General features: G+C 38.0%; 3 protein-coding genes across 4 annotated transcripts in view; 2 read left to right on the top strand and 1 right to left on the bottom strand.

The window, feature by feature from the left end:
- The window catches only part of LOC107297175 (atypical kinase COQ8A, mitochondrial), an 11,671-nt gene extending 3,445 nt beyond the window's left edge, over positions 1-8,226 (top strand). Inside the window, exons 2-9 of the mRNA XM_015826537.1 lie at positions 297-337; positions 432-525; positions 776-917; positions 3,117-3,224; positions 4,651-4,716; positions 6,281-6,367; positions 7,722-7,958; positions 8,215-8,226. Coding sequence (XP_015682023.1) covers positions 297-337; positions 432-525; positions 776-917; positions 3,117-3,224; positions 4,651-4,716; positions 6,281-6,367; positions 7,722-7,958; positions 8,215-8,226 — 787 coding nt within the window. The remainder of the gene's footprint in view (positions 1-296; positions 338-431; positions 526-775; positions 918-3,116; positions 3,225-4,650; positions 4,717-6,280; positions 6,368-7,721; positions 7,959-8,214) is intronic.
- On the top strand, positions 8,226-15,769 carry LOC107297164 (atypical kinase COQ8A, mitochondrial-like). The gene is made up of 5 exons (XM_015826525.1): positions 8,226-8,443; positions 8,694-8,835; positions 11,037-11,144; positions 13,957-14,022; positions 15,563-15,769. The coding sequence occupies exons 1-5, from the start codon at positions 8,226-8,228 to the stop codon at positions 15,767-15,769; spliced, it is 741 nt and encodes a 246-aa protein (XP_015682011.1).
- A 9,621-nt stretch (positions 15,770-25,390) lies between these two features.
- CDC42BPA (CDC42 binding protein kinase alpha) overlaps positions 25,391-26,691 on the bottom strand; it is a 149,214-nt gene continuing 147,913 nt past the window's right edge. For both annotated transcript variants that reach the window (XM_029286291.1, XM_015826578.1), the window contains one exon: positions 25,391-26,153. In XM_029286291.1, coding sequence (XP_029142124.1) covers positions 26,022-26,153 — 132 coding nt within the window. In that variant the 3' untranslated portion in view covers positions 25,391-26,021. The remainder of the gene's footprint in view (positions 26,154-26,691) is intronic.

The following is a 26,691-nucleotide window of genomic DNA, read 5'->3' as shown; positions in this document are numbered from 1 at the left end:
ACAGAATTTGTGCTTAGTTTTAAGTATACATAGAGAGAAGGTGAGAGAAAGATTAGTTTGTTGTGTTATATAGTACTCTGTCCTATTGGCAGTTTGTGGCCTTTTTCTACTTGAAAAAGGCCACAAACTGCTTTTCTATTTTTCTCCTTTCAAGTAGAAAAAGGCCACAAACTGCCAACAGGACAAAGAACACTGAACACAATTTTGTACCTTTATTTTGTAGTCTTCGTTAATTTTGATAATGAAAGGATGGGGTAAAATGACTTCCAGCTTTTTGTATGTATTGTTTTCACTAGTTATGGAGATGATGACCAGTGGCTTCTCATACTTGCCCTATGTATGCCATGTCAAGGGTGGCTTCAATCTCACAGTAGATATAAGCCAAGATGTCAGCTTAAACCTACTTCTTTCCCCATTTCTTTTGCATCTAGGTCTTTTCCCCGAACACCTGATTGAAGTTCTAAGCAGAGAACTGGCCCTGGAATGTGATTACAAGAGAGAAGCTGCCTGTGCCAAGAAGTTCAGGTGAGATCCTCTGCCTCTCTTTGTTCCTGATCTTCCTCTTTTAGGAAGTATTATTGGGGAGGTACAGCAAGATATCATTAATGCTGCAAATGGTGAATGCAATTTTATCTTAATGTATGGAAGTAGGAAGTATCTGAAGTTAAAATAAAAGGCTGCAAAACAGAGTGGATGTTTTGGGTAAAACATTTTAATATTTGCTGGTCAGATTGCGCAGAAAATTTAAGATCTTTCACAATTTGTTGCCATTCAGGGAGCTGCTCAAGGATCATCCCTTTTTTTACGTCCCTGCTGTGGTGGATGAGCTGTGTGGTCAGCGTGTCCTTACAACAGAACTTGTGCCGGGGTTTCCACTGGATCAGGCTGAAGATCTAAGCCAGGAAATTCGGAATGAGGTACTCTCATCTTTGGTGATGACAAAAGAAGACCTGTAAATGACCACAGTCTGACTTTTTTTCTCAGACATTGTGTAAGAGACTCTTGTGAAGTCTATAGGTTAGAGCTTTGGCAAGGGTTATTATCAAATTATGTGGTTGAAGACCTTTTGTTTCATTGGGAACGATATTACAGAGCCAGATTAGTTCTTTGCTTGGAACAGTTTTCAGGTAAACAGATATGGAAGTCTTTTTGCAACTGTTGATTTTACTCTTTAAATCTGTGTCTCCAGTGAAAAGTTTTTCTGGGGTACTTCAAGATTTTTCAAGCTCTGCATTTCAAACACACTGAATTTCATCTGGAAAGTTATCTGCAAAGCGAAGGCTATTATCTGTTGCATTTTATTCATGAATCAAGAATGAACGTATATATTTTTGAAGTTTTCAAGAAATCTCTTTTCCAGCTATTGGAAATGCTTACAGACTCAAAGATAATTCTGTATTCAGGGCAAATAATATTCTGGACAGACAATTCTCTGCTGTTGAACAATATTTTTTTTCATGTCTGTTCCTGTCAAACAGCTTTGTGACCTTGTGAGTAGGACGACAAGCTTGCCAGAAAAGTTCACCTTCTATTTCCTTGGCCAAGTAATGTGAAATGCATCGTCTTCTTATTGCATAAGCACCCAAATATAGGTTTCCAAGTTAGGGGCAATTCTAGCTGTCCAAGGCTGATGGAAAAGTACTGTCAGTAAACAAGAGACAGAGGAGAGTTGAAGCATGGACAAAGGGGGAATTGGAACTGAATATGGCAAGGATTAGAGAGTTAACATTAGGTCCGAAATTGTAGCTACTCCCGCATTGGCAGACAAGAGCTGTCCTGGTGTTTTAACATATCCTGTAGGAAGCATATAAACATGTACCAATTGTTAGCCTAGTGAATTGTGTGTTCTAGAGTCCCAGGGCTTTTCAACCTTTTCACTCATTGTACCACTTTTAGGATATGGCAACATCCGAGTACCACCAGTCGCTTAGCAAGGTGTCAAAAACTTGATGACCCCCCCAAAAGGAAAAAAGTGATAAAGTACAGGTAGTCCTTGACTTACAACAGTTCGCTTAGTGACTGTTCGAAGTTATAATGGCACTGAAAAAAGTGCCCCCCAAGCCACAGCCGAGCAAGACACCTGCCTGCCCACCCGGCCGTGCTCTTCTTCCTGTCTGAGGTTTTCATTGTTGTGAGCATTTCTGTTGAGGATTGGCAGCAGGAGTGGGGTGGGGGGGTGTTTGGTTTTTATTCCCCCCGTCTGCTGGGTGGTTGCAGCAGGTTTTGGTCACTTCACGTGACCCTGGGACACTGTGACCGTCACAAACATAAATCAGTTGCCAAGAATCTGAATGTAAATCACAAGACCCTGGAGATGCTGCAACATTCCAGCTGATCGACGCTTCTTCTGGGCTCAGCAGAAGTGTCAGGATCAGTGCTGCTTTCCAGCTGACTGGTGCTTCTTCGGGGCTCAGCAGAAGCACCAGGATCAGCACCAAGCTCCAGCTGGAGCCTGGTGCTGATCCTGGCACTTCCGCTGAGCCCTGACAGCCCTGCAGCTCCAGCCATCTCTCGCTTAGGCTTGTTCGGTGCTGCCACCGGTTCAGCTCATTCCCCTCCCCCGCTACCACTTTTCTAGGATGGTCGTGTACCACCTGCCAAGTGCTAATGTACCACAGGTGGTATCCATACCACTGGTTGAAAAGCCCTGTTCTAGACTAGTAACCTGGTGAAGATATGTCTTGTAACCATAATATCTAGAATCTTTTTCATATATACTACTGTGTACTAATACTGAGTTAAACTTGTAAGTTTTAGTTCTAACTGTCTTGAGTGACAGGTTAAACTTTTAAACTAATGACCGTGGATGCATATTTGCACCAATACTAGTAATCAGGTAATATTATCAGTGCAGGCTCCCATTACTGTCTGAATAAATGTAACTATGTAGTGTTACTAGAACTGTGTTGTGTGAGCACAGTTGCCCACCATTGTAATAACAAAACGTACAGGTTATTTGCTAGAAGGTAGTTAAGCAACAGAACGAAAAAAATGTGTTTGGCTTTCTATTTTAGATGGGGTCAGAGTTGAAATGCATTGCTTTTCTAAATTTTACCTTTTTTTAGCTTAGTGCAATCTTTGGTAATCTTTGTTCCTTTGTAACTCTCTATTTGCAGATCTGCCACAACATATTGGTTTTGTGCCTGCGGGAGCTATTTGAGTTCAGGTACATGCAGACTGATCCAAACTGGTCTAATTTTTTCTACGACCCAGAACTGCACAAGGTAAATTCTCTGAAAGTTGAAATGCACACTATAGGATTTATTTCTTTTTTGCCTCTTTGCATTATTTCCACTGACTTGTACCACCACCAGTAGCAGGTGGACACCTGCTTTTAAAGTATGTATAAGTTTTGGGGTGAGGGGGGATTTATTAGTATAGGAGAGGATTCTGGGTCATTCCGGCCATTTTTTGGTTCTTATGAAGCATTGGTTAGAGCAGACAATATTTGTTGTCATCCATAGGGTCTGCATTTCAGAAGAAGCTTCATACCCTATAATATCCACATATTTCAGGAAAAGAAGGATAGTGACATGTTAATTCTTTGCCAAAATATACTGGTTCTCTAATTAAGGAACCTATAAAAGGATGTGGAGGAAAAACTTCAGAGAATGAAAATTCTGGAATACAGAAATTGAACAGTGTTTTTATGATGTTCTCTGGCTTCCTTTTACTCAAGGTGAACAGAAGAGAACAAAACATTTTTAAAATTATAGTGCAAGGCCTATGCAATGTAACTTAGGGCTAATTAAAAATATCAATTTCCAGACCCCTATCGTTTAACAACATTTCTAGATATCATTGATTGGAGAGGCTGGGCAGTCTTTCCATCTGGCAATGAATTAGTTGGGAGTGCAGTTCTTCACAGAACTTAACATTTTAGAAAAAAACATGCTCTAGGCCAGTGTTTCTCAACCTTGACAATTTTAAGGCATGTGGACAAAGAAATTCTTGCCGTACATAAGTGGACTTAATGGCAGCTATAAAGGAATCCTCAAAGCCTAGAGCAGTGTTTCTCAGCCTTGACAATTTTAAGGCATGTGGACTTCAACTCCCAGAATTCCACAGCCAGCTCCATTATGGTTGTTAAGTCAAGGGCTATCTTTAGTACAAGTAGGCTATTTCATCTGGTAGAGCAGTATTTTAACATTGGGTATAGAGGCTCTGCTATCTTCTTATCTCTGCAGGGTAAAGCTACAGTTTGCCACTTCAGATAAAGATAATTCCCTGGTGATACTATCAGAGACCCTTATTAAACAAAGACCAGAAGACACTGAACTTCAGCATAATGTGCTTCCTTGGTGATCAAGACAATCGGATCCTACATGTTATTTATTTAAGTTATGCTATACCCAGTATTAATAGGCTTTTCCAGATTTAATCCCCTTCCTTCTGCAATTATGGAGGGCAAATATAAAGAAATTCTTGCCGTACATAAGTGGACTTAATGGCAGCTATAAAGGAATCCTCAAAGCCTAGAGCAGTAAAGGTTTCATTTTAGGATTTTTCAGCCCTTCCAGTGAAAAGTAGATGAAGAACGTAGCTTCTGAGAAACTAGAATAAGCTTTCTTTCGGGCCTCCCATTTAGAAATGAACCCTCTGAAATAGTTCTACTTTCATTCAGAAAGTTTTGTACATCTCTTTTTCCAGGTGGCACTTCTGGATTTTGGAGCCACACGTGGCTTTGATGAGAAGTTCACAGATACCTACATAGAGGTAAGGGCTCCAAATTGCTATCATGCCTGTCATGGGGTTTGCGACAAGTGGATGATAAAAGCTTTTTGCTGCGGACTTTTTCGTGATTTTTTTTTTTAAAAATATTCAATTTATAGGTAGTCCTTGGTTGCAACAGGAATTGGAGCTGGAGTTGCCATTGCTAAGAGACCTGGTCATAAAACACATCATGTGGCTGCATTGCTTAGCAATGGCAGTTCCAGCAGTCCTGGTTGCCATTATTAATCAAGGATCACATAGGTCATTAAGCAAGAGCCTCACATGATCACAACTTCCAACTTCCTGCCGGGTTCCCTGTTGACTTTGTGGGGTGTTGGCAGAGAATGTCAGTGACTAGGGCTCACTGATGTCATAATCATGAGCCAGGCACCTGGATCCAATCATGTGTCTGCAGGGATGCTGTGATGCCTAGAAGTCTGATGACCAGTGTGTAAGTACCATTCGCTCAGCTAAACTGTACTTTAAACAGATGCTGAGTGAACGGTTGTAACGCAAGGTCTACATATATATTTTCAAGCTCTGAGAGTATATTACTCCATATCTCAGGCAACATAACTTTACTATTCTTGCCTTTGCCTCCTAAAAGAGAAGCAAAAATATTTAATCATTAAGTCCAGACTTTTCTTCTAAGGAAGAATGTTCTCTTTTCTTTTTTAAAAAATTTATTGTTTTATCATAGAAAATAAAATACAAAAGAGTAAAGCAAACAAAATGAAACAAAACAAAAACATACATTCAACCCTAACAACAACAACAAAAAAGAAAAAATAGTGTACAAAAAAAGAGGGAAAGGTGGTCAATTAAATTTTAAAGGTGGAAGATCAGAAGAAATTGGAATTTAAAACTGGTTTTAAAGTTGTGAAAAAAGTACAGTACTTGGGGGGGACTCTTACTGAGGAAAAATAATTATGGTAAAATATGGAAGGAGATAATGAATTTAAATAGATGGCAAAAATTAAATTTGTCAGTAATGGGAAGAATTTCAGTAATTAAAAATGAATGTACTACCTAGAATGTCTTCTTTTCCTATTTACATGTTGTTTCTCACCCCAGATGGATAATGTTAGTAATACCGAACAGTTGTTCATATTTAACTAAACATCAGGATAGCCCAGCCAACCTATATGGTAATCTGGTTGTTGTATAATGTATATATTATAACCAAATTGCCATAAAGGGAAAATGGCTATCTGATTAGCTATGTATGAACAATTGTTTGATACTTTGTTCTACAGGATCCAGATGCTAATATAGATTTCTGTGATAAAAATCACATTATGTTTCGAGGTCTTTTGGTGTCCTTTTGGAAATCTTATTTTAGTTTCCCAGTACTGACCTCTCAGGAGAAATATTCAGAAATTTGGTTCAAATTTCTGCCTTGCAAGTTTTGGGAGACATCAGAAGCTCTTGCTTTTCAAAGCCAATATCCTTTAGGAATTGCTAGGGTATTTATTACAAGGATGACATGCTTCCTTGTGAAGTAAATGCTTTTCTTGACTGCAAAAATGCTAATTGGATTTATTTTTGATTTCTTGCCTCTTAATAGTTAATTAAAGCAGCTGCTGACATGGATAGAGAGAGAGTGCTACAGAAATCAGTAGAAATGAAATTTTTAACTGGCTATGAAAACAAGGTAAGTTGTAGAACCAAGCAGTCCCTACTTTACCAATGCTATGAGTTAAGTTTGATTTTCTCAATCAATAGAAGAGAATGCAACAAATATCCTTTTTCACACAAAAAATGTTTGCATAGCTACTCAATTGTTGCCTTGCCATCTGATAAGCCAGGTTGCCAAAGTTTTTTCTGTTTTAATGTGTGATTGAGTTGCCCACTGAGATGAGTAGAGACTACTTCCATCTGCTTTTCTCTTCCTTTCGCATAAATAGCTAAAACTAATGCTATAGGTTCTCCTGCTTGAGCAGGGGGCTGGACTAGAAGACCTCCAAGGTCCCTTCTAGCTCTATTCTATTCTAATCAGGAAGCCTTAGTTGGCTTAAGTTGTGTTTCTAGTTTCTTCAAGCAGGCAAAATTCTAAGGCAACAATAAAAAAAATGTGTATTTCCAAAACCTAAAAATCTCTGTAACTGCTGAACTCACTCACCCTCTTTGTCTTCCCTCATATTGTTTAGTATGTCATGTTAAGAAATCTTGTCAGTCCAAAAACTGTCCTTTAGCTGCTGATCTGACAGGACCAATGTTTGTCCTGGTGATCTTGAAAGAGTCTTTACTGTCAAGTGATACTTTTTCAGATTTGGCTTGAGCCTTTTTATAGGAGACAATCTAAAATAGAAAAACTGAATTTAAGTTAACAAACACTTACAGAAGCAGGTGCTAACTTTCTACGTAATATTGAAAATTCAAAATTTAGTGACGGAGCAATTTCCCATTTTATATAACAAAGGATTTCAGCTGAATATTTTTTATAAATAAATGGATGAGGGATTGGTTTATAAACTAGGAATTTTCTCTTTGCTGTTGTTCATAATTTGAGGTATGTATTGATACTGTATTGAGAAAGCTGTAGTTATAATTTCATATTCTCTGTTCTAAGTGTATGTTCGCTTCAAACTGAATACTGGTGATACTGTTTTGATTAGATAAATATGTTGAATTTGAATAAAAATATGTAGAATTGGATTGGAATTATGTGCTACCCTGGCTGTTCAAATTGTATCTAACCGGATTAGGGTATAATATGTCATGTATCTGCCCTGTTTTAAAACTTGCAGTGTAATATTTATTATTCTGTACTTTACTGCCAGCCACAACTATCTTATCTGTGCTAAGAAGGCAGAGCCTATTTTATATATTAAGCCAAGAATTGCTGCTTATGGGTTATTATTCCAGAGCTGGATTTTGACTACTGCTGCTATTTATCAGACCATTCTTGTCTGGTTTATGTTGGTGATTATTGATTCTTTCATTTTCTTTTCAGTAGACATGCTTGAAGTAGCCAATCATAATCATTTTGCTTTGTTTTTAAATAGGCTATGGAAGAGGCCCACTTGGATGCTGTCCTTATTCTTGGAGAAGCTTTTGCATCCAGTGAACCTTTTGATTTTGGCTGTCAAAATACCACTGAAAAGATACATGGATTAATTCCAGTCATGCTGAAGCACAGATTGGTCCCTCCACCAGAAGAGACATATTCCCTTCATCGGAAAATGGGTGGCTCTTTTCTCANACAGAATTTGTGCTTAGTTTTAAGTATACATAGAGAGAAGGTGAGAGAAAGATTAGTTTGTTGTGTTATATAGTACTCTGTCCTATTGGCAGTTTGTGGCCTTTTTCTACTTGAAAAAGGCCACAAACTGCTTTTCTATTTTTCTCCTTTCAAGTAGAAAAAGGCCACAAACTGCCAACAGGACAAAGAACACTGAACAGAATTTTGTACCTTTATTTTGTAGTCTTTGTTAATTTTGATAATGAAAGGATGGGGTAAAATGACTTCCAGCTTTTTGTATGTATTGTTTTCACTAGTTATGGAGATGATGACCAGTGGCTTCTCATACTTGCCCTATGTATGCCATGTCAAGGGTGGCTTCAATCTCACAGTAGATATAAGCCAAGATGTCAGCTTAAACCTACTTCTTTCCCCATTTCTTTTGCATCTAGGTCTTTTCCCCGAACACCTGATTGAAGTTCTAAGCAGAGAACTGGCCCTGGAATGTGATTACAAGAGAGAAGCTGCCTGTGCCAAGAAGTTCAGGTGAGATCCTCTGCCTCTCTTTGTTCCTGATCTTCCTCTTTTAGGAAGTATTATTGGGGAGGTACAGTAAGATATCATTAATGCTGCAAATGGTGAATGCAATTTTATCTTAATGTATGGAAGTAGGAAGTATCTGAAGTTAAAATAAAAGGCTGCAAAACAGAGTGGATGTTTTGGGTAAAACATTTTAATATTTGCTGGTCAGATTGCGCAGAAAGTTTAAGATCTTTCACAATTTGTTGCCATTCAGGGAGCTGCTCAAGGATCATCCCTTTTTTTACGTCCCTGCTGTGGTGGATGAGCTGTGTGGTCAGCGTGTCCTTACAACAGAACTTGTGCCGGGGTTTCCACTGGATCAGGCTGAAGATCTAAGCCAGGAAATTCGGAATGAGGTACTCTCATCTTTGGTGATGACAAAAGAAGACCTGTAAATGACCACAGTCTGACTTTTTTTCTCAGACATTGTGTAAGAGACTCTTGTGAAGTCTATAGGTTAGAGCTTTGGTAAGGATTATTATCAAATTATGTGGTTGAAGACCTTTTGTTTCATTGGGAACGATATTACAGAGCCAGATTAGTTCTTTGCTTGGAACAGTTTTCAGGTAAACAGATATGGAAGTCTTTTTGCAACTGTTGATTTTACTCTTTAAATCTGTGTCTCCAGTGAAAAGTTTTTCTGGGGTACTTCAAGATTTTTCAAGCTCTGCATTTCAAACACACTGAATTTCATCTGGAAAGTTATCTGCAAAGCGAAGGCTATTATCTGTTGCATTTTATTCATGAATCAAGAATGAACGTATATATTTTTGAAGTTTTCAAGAAATCTCTTTTCCAGCTATTGGAAATGCTTACAAACTCAAAGATAATTCTGTATTCAGGGCAAATAATATTCTGGGCAGACAATTCTCTGCTGCTGAACAATTTTTTTTTTCATGTCTGTTCCTGTCAAACAGCTTTGTGACCTTGTGAGTAGGACGACAAGCTTGCCAGAAAAGTTCACCTTCTATTTCCTTGGCCAAGTAATGTGAAATGCATCGTCTTCTTATTGCATAAGCACCCAAATATAGGTTTCCAAGTTAGGGGCAATTCTAGCTGTCCAAGGCTGATGGAAAAGTACTGTCAGTAAACAAGAGACAGAGGAGAGTTGAAGCATGGACAAAGGAGGAATTGGAACTGAATATGGCAAGGATTAGAGAGTTAACATTAGGTCCGAAATTGTAGCTACTCCCGCATTGGCAGACAAGAGCTGTCCTGGTGTTTTAACATATCCTGTAGGAAGCATATAAACATGTACCAATTGTTAGCCTAGTGAATTGTGTGTTCTAGAGTCCCAGGGCTTTTCAACCTTTTCACCCATTGTACCACTTTTAGGATATGGCAACATCCGAGTACCACCAGTCGCTTAGCAAGGTGTCAAAAACTTGATGACCCCCCCCCCCAAAAGGAAAAAAGTGATAAAGTACAGGTAGTCCTCGACTTACAACAGTTCGCTTAGTGACTGTTCGAAGTTATAATGGCACTGAAAAAAGTGCCCCCCAAGCCACAGCCGAGCAAGACACCTGCCTGCCCGCCCGGCTGTGCTCTTCCTCCTGTCTGAGGTTTTCATTGTTGTGAGCATTTCTGTTGAGGATTGGCAGCAGGAGTGGGGTGGGGGGTGTTTGGTTTTTATTCCCCCCGTCTGCTGGGTGGTTGCAGCAGGTTTTGGTCACTTCACGTGACCCTGGGACACTGTGACCGTCATAAACATAAATCAGTTGCCAAGAATCTGAATGTAAATCACAAGACCCTGGAGATGCTGCAACATTCCAGCTGATCGGCGCTTCTTCTGGGCTCAGCAGAAGTGCCAGGATCAGTGCTGCTTTCCAGCTGACTGGTGCTTCTTTGGGGCTCAGCAGAAGCACCAGGATCAGCGCCAAGCTCCAGCTGGAGCCTGGTGCTGATCCTGGCACTTCCGCTGAGCCCTGACAGTCCTGCAGCTCCAGCCATCTCTCGCTTAGGCTTGTTCGGTGCTGCCACCGGTTCAGCTCATTCCCCTCCCCTGCTACCAGTTTTCTAGGATGGTCGCGTACCACCTGCCAAGTGCTAATGTACCACAGGTGGTATCCATACACTGGTTGAAAAGCCCTGTTCTAGACTAGTAACCTGGTGAAGATATGTCTTGTAACCATAATATCTAGAATCTTTTTCATATATACTACTGTGTACTAATACTGAGTTAAACTTGTAAGTTTTAGTTCTAACTGTCTTGAGTGACAGGTTAACCTTTTAAACTAATGACCGTGGATGCATATTTGCACCAATACTAGTAATCAGGTAATATTATCAGTGCAGGCTCCCATTACTGTCTGAATAAATGTAACTATGTAGTGTTACTAGAACTGTGTTGTGTGAGCACAGTTGCCCACCATTGTAATAACAAAACGTACAGGATATTTGCTAGAAGGTAGTTAAGCAACAGAATGAAAAAAATGTGTTTGGCTTTCTATTTTAGATGGGGTCAGAGTTGAAATGCATTGCTTTTCTAAATTTTACCTTTTTTTAGCTTAGTGCAATCTTTGGTAATCTTTGTTCCTTTGTAACTCTCTATTTGCAGATCTGCCACAACATATTGGTTTTGTGCCTGCGGGAGCTATTTGAGTTCAGGTACATGCAGACTGATCCAAACTGGTCTAATTTTTTCTACGACCCAGAACTGCACAAGGTAAACTCTCTGAAAGTTGAAATGCACACTATAGGATTTATTTCTTTTTTGCCGCTTTGCATTATTTCCACTGACTTGTACCACCACCAGTAGCAGGTGGACACCTGCTTTTAAAGTATGTATAAGTTTTGGGGTGAGGGGGGATTTATTAGTATAGGAGAGGATTCTGGGTCATTCCGGCCATTTTTTGGTTCTTATGAAGCATTGGTTAGAGCAGACAATATTTGTTGTCATCCATAGGGTCTGCATTTCAGAAGAAGCTTCATACCCTATAATATCCACATGTTTCAGGAAAAGAAGGATAGTGACATGTTAATTCTTTGCCAAAATATACTGGTTCTCTAATTAAGGAACCTATAAAAGAATGTGGAGGAAAAACTTCAGAGAATGAAAATTCTGGAATACAGAAATTGAACAGTGTTTTTATGATGTTCTCTGGCTTCCTTTTACTCAAGGTGAACAGAAGAGAACAAAACATTTTTAAAATTATAGTGCAAGGCCTATGCAATGTAACTTAGGGCTAATTAAAAATATCAATTTCCAGACCCCTATCGTTTAACAAAATTTCTAGATATCATTGATTGGAGAGGCTGGGCAGTCTTTCCATCTGGCAATGAATTACCGTATTTATCGGTGTATAACACGCACTTTTTCCCCCTGAAAATAGGGGGCTTTACTACACACGCACAATATGCGGCTATATTACAATTCTTCACCATTATTATAATTATTTTTTTTCAAGACTCGATGGGAATAAAACGAAGTTTCAAGAAATAAACTTTAAATTCAAAAAAAGGACTTTAAAGGGAGAATTTTACTTCCACGCACAATATGGCCTGTGCGTGTTATACGCCGATAAATACGGTAGTTGGGAGTGCAGTTCTTCACAGAACTTAACATTTTAGAAAAAACATGCTCTAGGCCAGTGTTTCTCAACCTTGACAATTTTAAGGCATGTGGACTTCAACTCCCAGAATTCCACAGCCAGCATTGCTGGCTGTGGAATTCTGGGAGTTGAAGTCCACATGCCTTAAAATTGTCAAGGTTGAGAAACACTGCTCTAGGCTTTGAGGATTCCTTTATAGCTGCCATTAAGTCCACTTAAGTACGGCAAGAATTTCTTTATATTTGCCCTCCATAATTGCAGAAGGAAGGGGATTAAATCTGGAAAAGCCTATTAATACTGGGTATAGCATAACTTAAATAAATAACATGTAGGATCTGATTGTCTTGATCACCAAGGAAGCACATTATGCTGAAGTTCAGTGTCTTCTGGTATTTGTGTAATAAGGGTCTTTGATAGTATCACCAGGGAATTATCTTTATCTGAAGTGGCTAACTGTAGCTTTACCCTGCAGAGATAAGAAGATAGCAGAGCCTCTATACCCAATGTTAAAATACTGCTCTACCAGATGAAATAGTCTACTTGTACTAAAGATAGTCCTTGACTTAACAACCATAATGGAGCCCGAAATTTACATTGCTAAGTAAGACAGCTAAGTGAGAGGTGTTGCATTTTACAACCTTTTTTGCCACACTGGTTAAGCCAGTGGTGGCAAATCTATGGCACGTGTGCCAGAGGCGGCACTCAGAGCCCTCTCTGTGGGCACGCGCACCATGCCCTGGAGATGGCAACCGTCCCTCTTCAACTAGCTGCCCGCTAACTCGCTGAGGTCCCATGTGGCCGGATGTATCCCAGCACAGCTGGTTTCCCTCCCCCCCCGTCCCATCCCTCCTGGCCACCTTTTCCCGGGCACGGCCCACTGCATCACCTCCTCAGCTGTTGGCCGTCCGTCCAGCTCAGAGGCGGCTTCTCTGAACTGCTGCTGGTGGGCTGCAGAGCCCCAGAGTGGACCAGTTGAGGGGCCGGCAGGCTGTGGCTGCTGACGGACACCGTCGGCCCCCATGCGCTCGCTGGCCTCTGTGTGGGGGCTGATGGTGTCAGGCAGTAGTTGCCCCAGCCCCTGCCTCATCTTGTCCTGCGACAATGGCACCCCTGCCCTGCCTCGCCTCACCTCGCAGGACGAGCCTCCTGCCCACCGCCCCACCTGCCAGAGACCCCCTGGATCTCCCCCAACCCTGCCCAGCCCCCACAGGTGTCCCTCCCCATGAGCAACATTGAGGTGACCATGCCCAACTTGGCCACACCCACCCAGTCTGCCATGACCACCACAGCCACGCCTACCCAGTGGGCCACGCCCACCTGGCGATAAATAAGTGGGTTTTGGGTTGCAGTTTGGGCACTCGGTCTCTAAAAGGTTCGCCATCACTGGGTTAAGCAAATCACTGTAGTTGTTACGTGAATCATGTGGTTAAGTGAATCTGGCTTTCCCCAGTGGAAACCAGCTGGGGTGATTACCAATCGTGATCACATGACACATAGGGACAGTGTAACTGTCATAAATACATGCCAGTTGTCAAGTGCCCAAATTTTGATCATCTGGCCATCTAGATGCTGCAGCGGTTGCATAAAAACTGGTCATAAGCAACTTTTCACTGCCTTTATAACTTTGAATGGTCTCTAAATGAATGGTTGTAAGTTGAGGACTACCTGTATACGCCTCTTCAGCTGCTATCAAAATATTTTATTGCTCTATTTATCCAGCAATATACTTATTATAAGATGTGCTATTTTGTAATGTAGCGTAATGGTTTCATTTTAGGATTTTTCAGCCCTTCCAGTGAAAAGTAGATGAAGAACGTAGCTTCTGAGAATCTAGAATAAGCTTTCTTTCGGGCCTCCCATTTAGAAATGAACCCTCTGAAATAGTTCTACTTTCATTCAGAAAGTTTTGTACATCTCTTTTTCCAGGTGGCACTTCTGGATTTTGGAGCCACACGTGGCTTTGATGAGAAGTTCACAGATACCTACATAGAGGTAAGGGCTCCAAATTGCTATCATGCCTGTCATGGGGTTTGCGACAAGTGGATGATAAAAGCTTTTTGCTGCGGACTTTTTTGTGATTTTTTTTTAAATATTCAATTTACAGGTAGTCTTTGGTTGCAACAGGAATTGGAGATGGAGTTGCCATTGCTAAGAGACCTGGTCATAAAACACATCATGTGGCTGCATTGCTTAGCAATGGCAGTTCCAGCAGTCCTGGTTGCCATTATTAATCAAGGATCACATAGGTCATTAAGCAAGAGCCTCACATGATCACAACTTCCAACTTCCTGCCGGGTTCCCTGTTGACTTTGTGGGGTGTTGGCAGAGAATGTCAGTGACCAGGGCTCACTGATGTCATAATCATGAGCCAGGCACCTGGATCCAATCATGTGTCTGCAGGGATGCTGTGATGCCTAGAAGTCTGATGACCAGTGTGTAAGTACCATTCGCTCAGCTAAATTGTACTTTAAACAGATGCTGAGTGAACGGTTGTAACGCAAGGTCTACATATATATTTTCAAGCTCTGAGAGTATATTACTCCATATCTCAGGCAACATAACTTTACTATTCTTGCCTTTGCTTCCTAAAAGAGAAGCAAAAATATTTAATCATTAAGTCCAGACTTTTCTTCTAAGGAAGAATGTTCTCTTTTCTTTTTTAAAAAATTTATTGTTTTATCATAGAAAATAAAATACAAAAGAGTAAAGCAAACAAAATGAAACAAAACAAAAACATACATTCAACCCTAACAACAACAAAAAGAAAAAATAGTGTACAAAAAAAGAGGGAAAGGTGGTCAATTAAATTTTAAAGGTGGAAGATCAGAAGAAATTGGAATTTAAAACTGGTTTTAAAGTTGTGAAAAAGGTACAATACTTGGGGGGGACTCTTACTGAGGAAAAATAATTATGGTAAAATATGGAAGGAGATAATGAATTTAAATAGATGGCAAAAATTAAATTTGTCAGTAATGGGAAGAATTTCAGTAATTAAAAATGAATGTACTACCTAGAATGTCTTCTTTTCTTTTCCTATTTACATGTTGTTTCTCACCCCAGATGGATAATGTTAGTAATACCGAACAGTTGTTCATATTTAACTAAACATCAGGATAGCCCAGCCAACCTATATGGTAATTTAGTTGTTGTATAATGTATATATTATAACCAAATTGCCATAAAGGGAAAATGACTATCTGATTAGCTATGTATGAACAATTGTTTGATAATTTGTTCTACAGGATCCAGATGCTAATATAGATTTCTGTGATAAAAATCACATTATGTTTCGAGGTCTTTTGGTGTCCTTTTGGAAATCTTATTTTAGTTTCCCGGTACTGACCTCTCAGGAGAAATATTCAGAAATTTGGTTCAAATTTCTGCCTTGCAAGTTTTGGGAGACATCAGAAGCGCTTGCTTTTCAAAGCCAATATCTTTTAGGAATTGCTAAGGTATTTATTACAAGGATGACATGCTTCCTTGTGAAGTAAATGCTAATTGGATTTGTTTTTGATTTCTTGCCTCTTAATAGTTAATTAAAGCAGCTGCTGACATGGATAGAGAGAGAGTGCTACAGAAATCAGTAGAAATGAAATTTTTAACTGGCTATGAAAACAAGGTAAGTTGTAGAACCAAGCAGTCCCTACTTTACCAATGCTATGAGTTAAGTTTGATTTTCTCAATCAATAGAAGAGAATGCAACAAATATCCTTTTTCACACAAAAAAATGTTTGCATAGCTACTCAATTGTTGCCTTGCCATCTGATAAGCCAGGTTGCCAAAGTTTTTTCTGTTTTAATGTGTGATTGAGTTGCCCACTGAGATGAGCAGAGACTACTTCCATCTGCTTTTCCTTTTGCATAAATAGCTAAAACTAATGCTATAGGTTCTCCTGCTTGAGCAGGGGGCTGGACTAGAAGACCTCCAAGGTCCCTTCTAGCTCTATTCTATTCTAATCAGGAAGCCTTAGTTGGCTTAAATTGTGTTTCTAGTTTCTTCAAGCAGGCAAAATTCTAAGGCAACAATAAAAAAATGTGTATTTCCAAAATCTAAAAATCTCTGTAACAGCTGAACTCTCACCCTCTTTGTCTTCCCTCATATTGTTTAGTATGTCATGTTAAGAAATCTTGTCAGTCCAAAAACTGTACTTTAGCTGCTGATCTGACAGGACAAATGTTTGTCCTGGTGATCTTGAAAGAGTCTTTACTGTCAAGTGATACTTTTTCAGATTTGGCTTGAGCCTTTTTATAGGAGACAATCTAAAATAGAAAAACTGAATTTAAGTTAACAAACACTTACAGAAGCAGGTGCTAACTTTCTACGTAATATTGAAAACTCAACATTTAGCGACGGAGCAATTTCCCATTTTATATAACAAAGGATTTCAGCTGAATATTTTTTATAAATAAATGGATGGGGGATTGGTTTATAAACTAGGAATATTCTCTTTGCTGTTGTTCATAATTTGAGGTCTGTATTGATACTGTATTGAGAAAGCTGTAGTTATAATTTCATATTCTCTATTCTAAGTGTATGTTCGCTTCAAAATGAATACTGGTGATACTGTTTTGATTAGATAAATATGTTGAATTTGAATAAAAGTATGTAGAATTGGATTGGAATTATGTGCTACCCTGGCTGTTCAAATTGTATCTAACCAGATTAGGGTATAATATGTCATGTATCTGCCCTGTTTTAAAACTTGCAGTGTAATATTTATTCTGTACTTTACTGCCAGCCACAACTATCTTATCTGTGCTAAGAAGGCAGAGCCTATTTTATATATTAAGCCAAGAATTGCTGCTTGTGGGTTATTATTCCAGAGCTGGATTTTGACTACTGCTGCTATTTGTCAGACCATTCTTGTCTGGTTTATGTTGGTGATTATTGATTCTTTCATTTTCTTTTCAGTAGACATGCTTGAAGTAGCCAATCATAATCATTTTGCTTTGTTTTTAATATCCGATACCTTCTCCGGGTGAACCTACGACAGGAATAAGAACCTCTTCGAAAACGTAGGTCACTTGGAAAACTAAAACCGACAGTTTTATGGTGACTTTTCTATGTACCTAATTAAGGTCAGTACGACTTCGTGTCTAACCAGGGAGGTGGTCTTCTCTGTATAAGGGAAGTAGCCTTTTACCCACCGAGAAAAGAGTTATGCTCCAAGCTGAAGGCCAAAATTTCATGCAAGGATATGTTTCAAGGAGCCTACAGTAAATACTGGAGTAAAAAGACCAAAAATGAGTAGTGGCACAAAAGAACTATTAAATATTATTGTCTTATGAATATGGCCCAATCATATGGCCAAGCTCTGGCACACCACAGTACTATTCCTTCCCTATCACGCCTCCAGAATTGCTTTAGCAATGCAACAGATGATCTTCTGGAAGCAGAATAATTTTGAGGAAATTGTGCTTTTGTTGGGTACAGCTCCTCTCAACATTCTCACCAGATTTTAGGTGTATCTCCTATTTTATAAAAAATAGTGGTTTGCTAGTTTAGAAGATGTGGAGGCAAAAATGAACAGCTGCATTTCATACTGTCCTAGATCTTGGCAATTTTTTTCATATTTTAACATTGGTAGCTGAGTTGACTTTTTTTAAAGAAAAAAATACTGAGGTGGAACATGAATCAAAATGAGTTGGCATAGACATCTATTTGTACTTCTTTAAATGTTATTCTCCCCATCTTCAAGATTTTTTTCAGTTTTCTTCAAAGGTGAAAGGCTTTCTTCTGCAGTTTCATATTGCAAAGAATAGAATGTCAACATAATTTACAACAAAACCTTATTTTTGTATGGTAATTTGGTGGGAGTCTGTAATGGCTGGGATTTTCTTATAGAACAGTGTGAAATATATACACGTGGAGTCTCTGGTGCTCAACAAAACTGAGGATTTTAAAGAATCTGATACAAACAGTTCATTGGTGTATGTAGAACATCTTATTTTGAAATTTGGTTGTTTATCTTTGATTCTTTGAGGTCTAAGTAGAAGGAATGTAATTAACAAGGTTTTCTCAAAAATTGAGTTTACTCGTTAAATGGAGATTTAGAGAAACCAAAGCTCTGTGGCATTTATAAGAGCCCAGAAGCAAAACTGTAATTTCTCCATCTTTCTATCTTCATATTTGGTAGTGCAACTTTTGATGAAGACAGGAAATGTATATTCAGTATCAATTATGTTTCAAAATTGCATTGAAAAGCATGATCTACATTTAAATAGCTCAATGGACACACTTGCAAGATATATGTGTGGGCATATATATATATATATGTGCATATATATACACACGTGTATATATATATATACACACATGTATATGTATTCGAAATTATTGTTTCAAAATATATATGTGTGTGTGTGTATATATATATATATATATATATATATATATATATATATATATACACACTATATATATATATATATGAATGAATGACATTTTGTAACTGTTCAACTTTGAACTTATTTGCAATAAAGAGGTGCTTATGCAAAAGATTGTATTGGTGGAATTAATTGAGTCAGTGATAAGAATCTTGTTGTTTTGTTTCAGTCTTTAAACAGTTGGAGGAACATGTTAGTAGACATAATTCAATCCAAATAAACTGCAGCCACTACCCATTGAGTAGGAAGATTTTGATATTTACATGTGTTCATCTGAACTTGATTTTTCAATTTATATGACATCTATCTTTGCAGTAAAACAAAACAAAACAAAACAATTGGCTAACAAATAAGCTAAAATAATTGTTAATTTAACCCCAAAGTTTAACTCAGTTCCCAAAAGAGGTATTTTAGTAACTTGGAAAGCCTCAGATGAGGATATGCAATGCCCACTTAACAAAGAATAGAGGAAATTGTTGTCAACGATCTTGTGGTCCTGCTTTTCCTCTATATATTCTGAAAATGTGTTGATGTGAATGCATAAGCAGGCTTCATCTGGACTATTTTACTAAAAACAATACTTTAAAGATATATTACTATAGTCGGAAGTGTAGGCAACCTGACACTCTGCAAATGTTTTGGGTTATGCCTCCTACAGTCTTTTGCTGATACTGCTGCAGTTGGAGCTGAAAGTAGTTGGAAGTCCAAAATCTCTAGAAAACTAGGTGCTTCCCTACAATGTGTATCAAAAAACACTGCCATTTATACCAAGAATAAAATTTGGCTGAACATAAGAAAGAATTGAAAGAACAAAAGTTGGATTTTTAAGTTGGAAAGTTGAACTTTAAAAAAGCAGGATGAGTTTTGACGCCTTTGAACTTTGATGTTGACTCCTGAGAATACCATGTACAGCCAAGAAAACAAACTGATGGATCACTGAACAAATCCATCCAGAATTCTCAGATGAGGCACAAATAACCAGGTTCAAACAAAACTAGTTAGGACATACTATGCAAAGACTCAGCTCTCTGGAAAAAGGTCTAATGCTGAAAAAGGTGGAAGAAAAGAGAGGAATAGAATGACCAGCAACAAGGTTGATGGATTCAGTTATAGTGGTGATGAATGCCACTGTTGGGAGATCTGAAAGAAGAAAATATATCTATGTGGTTGCTGGGAGTCAAAAATGATGGCACATAATTACACTATGGCCTGGAATAATCAAAGAAAACGCTTGCTTTGAAACCAGCAAGTTTAACTGCAACATTCTTTAGCTGAATTCTGACCTAATACCTTTAATATTTTCCGCTTAAGAAAATCTGCTTAATCCTGTTGTTGAATGTTTTAACAATAAATTAATTGAATTTATACCTTTATGCTACACCAGAAAGTATAAATCCTGCAGGAAGGCAGTAATAATAAATGCATCCCACTTTCTTTTGCCTAAATCAATTTTCCTGCTAGAATTTAGGATAATGAATGATGGAGAAAGAGTCTTGCTGTGGATACATCAGTTGTTAAAAAATGTCTTTCCAATAATACAACAGAGCTTTAGAAGGTCTGCCTTTATTTATTCCAATCTACATCAATTTTGGCCTATTGCCTAAGGCACCGAAGTGATTTTTAGAACAGATTTAACTATAGTTCCTTATATACCGTGTATTTGTGAATGTGTGTTGCTGGTGGAGTTGTATGCATAAATTAGTCATTTTCTACCTATAGTAGGAGTATTTTTTATTGGTTCACATTATTTGCCTTTCAGTATTCATTGTCAAATCAGCAAGAAGGGTGGAAGGGAGTCTACTTGACATTTTATTATTTTATTGGTCCTAAGCCTCTCTCTTGCTCCCTAAAATATCTTGCAGATGCTTCTATGCATTTAGATAAATTGATCTTATTTCCTTGGAGCTGTTTACTGTGTGTTGTTTACATAGTGCACAATTGATGTTACATCATTGAGAGGATATCATGGAATTCAAGTCCTAAGATCATAGAAAAATGAATAGATTTTTGTGAATTATAAAATATTTATAATCTGGTCTTTGTTCAGATAATTTCATTCAACAGGAAACATTTTAAAATTCTATATTCTATGCTGCAATATCAGAAAGTTAAAGAGGGAGATGAAATGCGTGAAAAGATGGAATATGAGCATTACTAAGAAGAGTATAAAAAGCTGACAAGGGGCTTGTTAAACCAAAAATACTAACCGCCAATTGGATTCTGCTTTTCGATGAATTTAATATTACTGTATAAAGTAGCACTCTTCCAGATGTGATTATGCAAATGCCTTTAATCAAATTTATAATCTCATTTACAAGGAATAAACTGATGTATTTGAAAAATGTAATGCCAAGAGAAGAAAAGGACTTTCTTCCTGCTTGAAGCCTTAATCTGACTGTTCCCAAGGAAATGCAGTCAGTCTGGTGAGATTCTTGTAACACAGGTGACTAACAATAAAACTTGTTTGGGATTGTTCACAAGTGGTTCTGTTTGCTTTCACCTGACAGTGCTTCGTGCGTCATTTGTGAAATGATTTTCCAAACAAGAAGAGATATTCAGTGAAACACAGGTCTATGTCAAAGCGAATCAGAAATACACACTGTAGTGATGCTGTCATGAAATTCTCTGAACATCTCCTGATTGATATTCTGCATGTCATTAAATCTTTACTCGAGGGAAGAGAATGTTTTGGACCCAAGCTTCATTAGGACATGGTAGCAGTCAAAGACAATATCAATACTATGTAAGTTATGTGAATTCAAATTATTTTTAAGACAGTGTTCTTGATTTTGTCTAGAGAAAAAAAAAGTGGTCCAGCAGAGTTTGATGTTACAATCATCATATTGCCATAGAAATAAAACATGGGCTTTTCTGACACAGATTTTTAGAAATGGCAGGAATGTTTTGTGTGCAGGAATAATGTGCATGATATTTAGCAACTGTATCAGACCCCCTTCCTAAGTATTTCCTATAAAATTAAAACTACTGTAAATAGCACACTGGGCAAATAGCATTATGATGGAACTGGGCTGGGGTGGGGATGGCAAGGTTTTAACAAAAAAAATGCCCTCACAGTTCTGCTTTATTTTTCCTAACTAAAAAGCTGCATCTACATGGTTGCATAATCAATTCCTGTTTTCTTTTTGATCGTTGCAGTGTATCAGTAAATAAGAGCAATTAATATTGACCGTACATTTTTAAGTTCGGTCTGTCCTTCAAATAGCCATTCATTAAGCTCTAATCACGAAACAGAATATTCTGGATTCATTGCTTTGCAAACCACATGCTGAAGAAAAAATATGACAAGCTTAAATGTTTTTATCCTCAGCAGCATCGAGGAAACAAGAACAGAATGGCAGAGTATAATTAGTCTATGGTTTAAATTAAGTAGATGCTTTGGAAGAGAGCAACCGCTCCTAAAGTTTTCTGGTCCAGCACTTCTAATGTAAGAAATTAAGATCTCAATAGCTGAATTTATGGGCCCACTCTTAACATAAAATTGATCTGAGGGGGAAGTGAAAAGAAGACAAAACGATCTGAATTTCTAGTATTTCCCTGTTTTATTGCAATACATCAAAGTAGGTTAATATTAAGTGTTATCAATGTAAAATATTGGTGGTCTGCCACTTATTACACTTTTGACTGATCCACCTTAAATATTTCTGTGCAATAGAATCTACATCATTGTTCTGGAGCAGAGAATCTCTTACAATGTCCTCTACAACATTGAGGACATGAATCAAAAATACAAGTGAGAAGAGCCAAAGCAGAAACTTCCCCCTCCCACGCACACACTTGTCAGCTTTTATACTCTAAACCAAAACAAAAAAAAGTGATTACATCTAGGCCATGCAAAACTGTACAACAATATTACAATGAAAAAAATCCCTAAAAATATCTTTTTTTAAAAAATAAATGATATGAAATTGTACATAAAAAGGCAGGTATAATTCTGTTAAATACCAAGGGCATTTTTTTGGTTGTGAATTGCTTCCTCATCAGTGTGACTATGTTTTATGTAGAATGAGAAAGGGAAAAATGAAAACTTTTGTGGAATTGGCTTAACCTGCAATATGGTCCCCCAAATTTAAAGTCTACAACCCTAACTGATTCCTGAAGGCCCCCTGTAGATGAAGAATTGCAAACCTAGTTTCTCAGGAAAATCCAAAGGATGACACTTTGAAAGTGACAGGGTAGTGCCTTGATTAGTCCTATTGCTTTGGGCTAGATTTTGCCAGGAGCCTTTCAGTAACCTTCCTCTGAAGGCACATGCATGTCCTGGGGTTTCCAAACTGTGCACCTAGATAAAGGACCCCAGTTATAAAGAGGTAACCCTGTAGTATAATCCTAACAAGCCAATTTCTGTTCATTAAACAACAGACAAGGAAAGGAAAAGGGAATAATCTCTGCTGCTAATGCTGCTCTTATACGTGTGTATGTTGTCCCTGAAAACTGGTAACTGAAAAATCGTATTTTTAACATCCACCATCCTTAAGTCAATTTATCTCCCAAGTTTTGGACTTTGGAACAAAAGTTTTGTTTGCAACTAAGATGTATCTCTGGTGAATCACATACCCAAAAGTACATTATTGCATTAATATGTACTATATTAAAACATTAGTCTGCTGTTTCCAAATACCTGAGTTTAACATAAATGTTATAGTGAATTCCCCCCCGCTGTTCTAAGAAAAGAAAAGAAAAGAAAAGAAAAAGATAAATAGGAATACAAAATAGCCTATCAGTCAAATTTTAGACAATTAATGAAAGACTGATTCAGAAGAATAAAATTATACAATAGGAATATAATCTGAAAAAAAACATGAATGTTGTGTATAAATTGTTTCTATTTTAAAATACAGTCTCAAGTAAGAGGTGAACCATCTGAGGTTCAGTTATAATCCAATTTATTGAACCTCATAAATGTAACAGGGCAATGAATGAAGTGCCTGAATCAATTCAAAGCAAACTTCTCATTTAGGGCCAGCAAAGCTTCAAGCTGCATTCAAAAGAGATCCTAACCAAATTAGTCAGGGTTCAATCAGAGCACATGAAAGTGCCTGGAGAAACAGAATCATGTAGGAATGAAAACTGAGAAATGCATCGCTACAAACCTCAAATTTACTAGCTAACTTCAGAGATTTAAGAGTGTGTTGGGTACAGTTGGAAAAAAGTACCTAATACCTTATCAATATTGGTATTGCAAGTTCACACATCCTAACAAAGTGTAGTGTTTAAATTTATTAAATAGTTTGATGTTATGTAAAATTATTTCTAATTTGCAGATTCCTTCCCCTTAGCTCTTGTTTGCATGTGTGACAACTATGTCTCCAAATGAAACATAGCTTATTGCCATAGAACTTGTTGAGGGCTTCCAAGATCATTTCTGAAATCAATAATTCTGCAAGCCAGGTGCAGTTTAAAGCTAGAACCAGAAGCCTTAAAAAAAACACCAGCCAATATGGGGTGGAGGAAATGCTAACCTTTTCGCCATGGTATGGAGCAATGATAATGGCAAGAGTATCATTGTAAGAAAGACTGAAGGGGTTGAAACAGGATCTTGGAGTAGTGACTGTCAAAGGTGATGAGAGCTAATAGATTTTATATGACTCAATTAGTTGGAAAAGGCTTGCAGGAAATTCCTTTAGTATGTTTAGCTGGTAGCTCTGAAATTAAAATCTTTTGTTTCTAACTCATGACAAAACACACAGTTTTGAGTTTCTTAATGAACTCAATTCAACAGATAGGTTTAGGATACCATGCTTAATAGCAAAGTTTTAACTTTGCCTCCTACTCCCAATTTTTCCCCAGTATAAGAGAGCTAAATGCAAATAATGACACAAACTGAATTTACCTAGATGATGAGAGACAATGATCTCTATCTTCTAGTACTTAATCAGAACTTTGTATGATTGTAGCTGATGATTTTTTAGAGGTGACCTAGGAAACTGTTACAGATGTATTGTTTTTCCACTGATGTTAACTGTAATTATTTGACAATATCCATGATGTATTACAAAACTTGTAGAAACTATTTTTTTAAAAAAAATTACCACCTGAATACTTTCTCCACTTGAGCATAGGTCTAGCCTAAAAAGCAATGATTCTAGGAAGAAAAATCACATTCATCTAGTGTGAAAATGCAAACTGTACTCATTTTATTCAATAACATGGAAGAAAAAAGAGTTTGCCTTTGCCCTCCATTTGCATGTTCTCTTTGCCATTGTTTTTCTAGGTGACGATGGATCTCCACTATTCAGACAGAAATGCTATGCTCTGATTAGGTTTTCTCTATTAGATTCAACGACCAGAATTCTACATCAATGACAATGGGCATTCTGGGCCAGGATGGGTGAGCAGACGACCACAATGAAAATCTTTAGAAGTCTTGAATAATTTAGCAAAGTACAACTTTACAAGCGGCATGTTAACTTTCAATGATCAAGAACAAACTACAAACTTCTATTTCAGACTGAATGATCCTTGTATTCAGTGAATGTAGTTAGTTAACTAAGAAAGTTACTTAAGAGCTTGTGGTGATTAAAAGGCAAAATGGGTTTGAAAGCCTAGCCCTAATCTTCCAAAAGCTCATTCATTTCTATTTGCATTTACTTCAGCTGAGGAGATTCTATAATTGTTTGGATACCCTTCAGTTTTACCTCATCCGTGTACTAGTAAACAATAGATTTTGCTTGTAAAGTAAAGAACAGGTGGAAAACAGGCAGAGAGAATTTAAAATGATGCTTATGGCTTTCGTTTTTCTACTGATAAGGAGGAAATGTCACAGAGCAAAAATTGTGAGGATGGAGTCTTCATCTAGGCTGTATGTTTTTTTTATCCAGTGCCGTTCTAAATTCAGATCACACCCTCAATCCATAGATTATTTAGTATGAAAAAAGGAACACCACACATTTTAAATTAAAGGATCTCTTAAATAGGAATCCATCTTCTGTTGCATTACAATGCTGCTTTTTCTTTTATTATATACATATGTACTAACTCTTAATTTTGTGTATTTACTTAAACTCTATTATAGTAAAATATGCATCATTTTCCCCCAAATCAATGATTTACTGGCAGCAATCAGACTGACATTCAGAGTAGCGGTCTGAAAGCATGTGTATCTTCCTTAGCAGGGCAAATTTCACCCTATCACCAAACATGGAGGGTGTTGCTGTATTTATTCCTGAAAAAATATAATATGGGTCTACGTGTACCAAGGCAAATCTATCTGGTTTCCTGTTACATACTGTGTATAGCATCCTACACTACCATGTTTTGTTTGGAGTGTGTGGTGTATTGCATAATATGCCATACAATGGAATTTCATAATCCTATGAAATAAAATTAATAGAAATATACCAATATTTCTCATATAACAACTCCATGCTGCCCTCCACCAAGGTTTTCTTTTGTTTGCTGGCTACTATTAGGAGGGGAAGAGAGTTGCGCTACTGGTGCCAATTATGGCAAATACACTCTCTTCCTCCCCCTCCCACCCACAGTTTGATTCTTGTAGGGAAGCTGAGAGGAGATGAGAATGGGAGCAAATGGAGAATCATGGGGACCAAAAGCTGCTGAGATGTCAAATCTGAGTGCTGAAGCAGTTCATGAGTCCCAACTCACGTGGTCCGAGCTCTCCAGGGAGAGGCTCTTGGTCTTGTGAGGAGAAATGGGACTGGGAGGGCTGCTCAGGTTGGAACTGTTGGAAGCTGTAGAGTGCCTTGGAGAGTCAGAGTCCTGCAGCCCAAAACACGTGAAGAGAACATATTAGTGAACAACAGTGCGGCCACAAATGGAAACAGGGAGGATTGGAAATCTATAGAAGCAAGGGACAAGGACAAGGAATGGAATGCCAAGTGGTTACCTCTCCTTTCTCTGCCTGGCCAGCAACCCTATCAAAAATAGGCAGTGAAGAATACCCATTCTACCTTATCAAGAGAACGTTATTGATTTTCGTTCCCAAAGTGCACTGGTCTGAAAACTTTTGGAGGGATGGAAATAAACAGCACGTTATACATTTATACAAGCAACTTTCTAGAACAGGGGTTCTCAACCTTGGCAACTTTAAGACTTGTGGACTGGCTGAGGAATTCTGGGAGTTGAAGTCCACAAGTCTTAAAGTTGCCAAGGTTGAGGACCCCTGTTCTAGAAGGTCTCTCTTTGGGCTCTAACGTTTCGAGTCCTTGCAATGCTGTCACTAATACAGTAGAACAGATGTTTATGTTCATAATCTGCCAAATGTAAAAGCTCACATTTTTTCTAGAGTTGTTATAAA

The sequence above is a fragment of the Protobothrops mucrosquamatus genome, unplaced genomic scaffold (genome assembly GCF_001527695.2).
Source record: "Protobothrops mucrosquamatus isolate PMUCROS unplaced genomic scaffold, P.Mucros_1.0 scaffold_210, whole genome shotgun sequence".
NCBI classification, from domain to species: domain Eukaryota; kingdom Metazoa; phylum Chordata; class Lepidosauria; order Squamata; family Viperidae; genus Protobothrops; species Protobothrops mucrosquamatus.
This window is presented reverse-complemented; position numbering and strand designations above follow the sequence as displayed.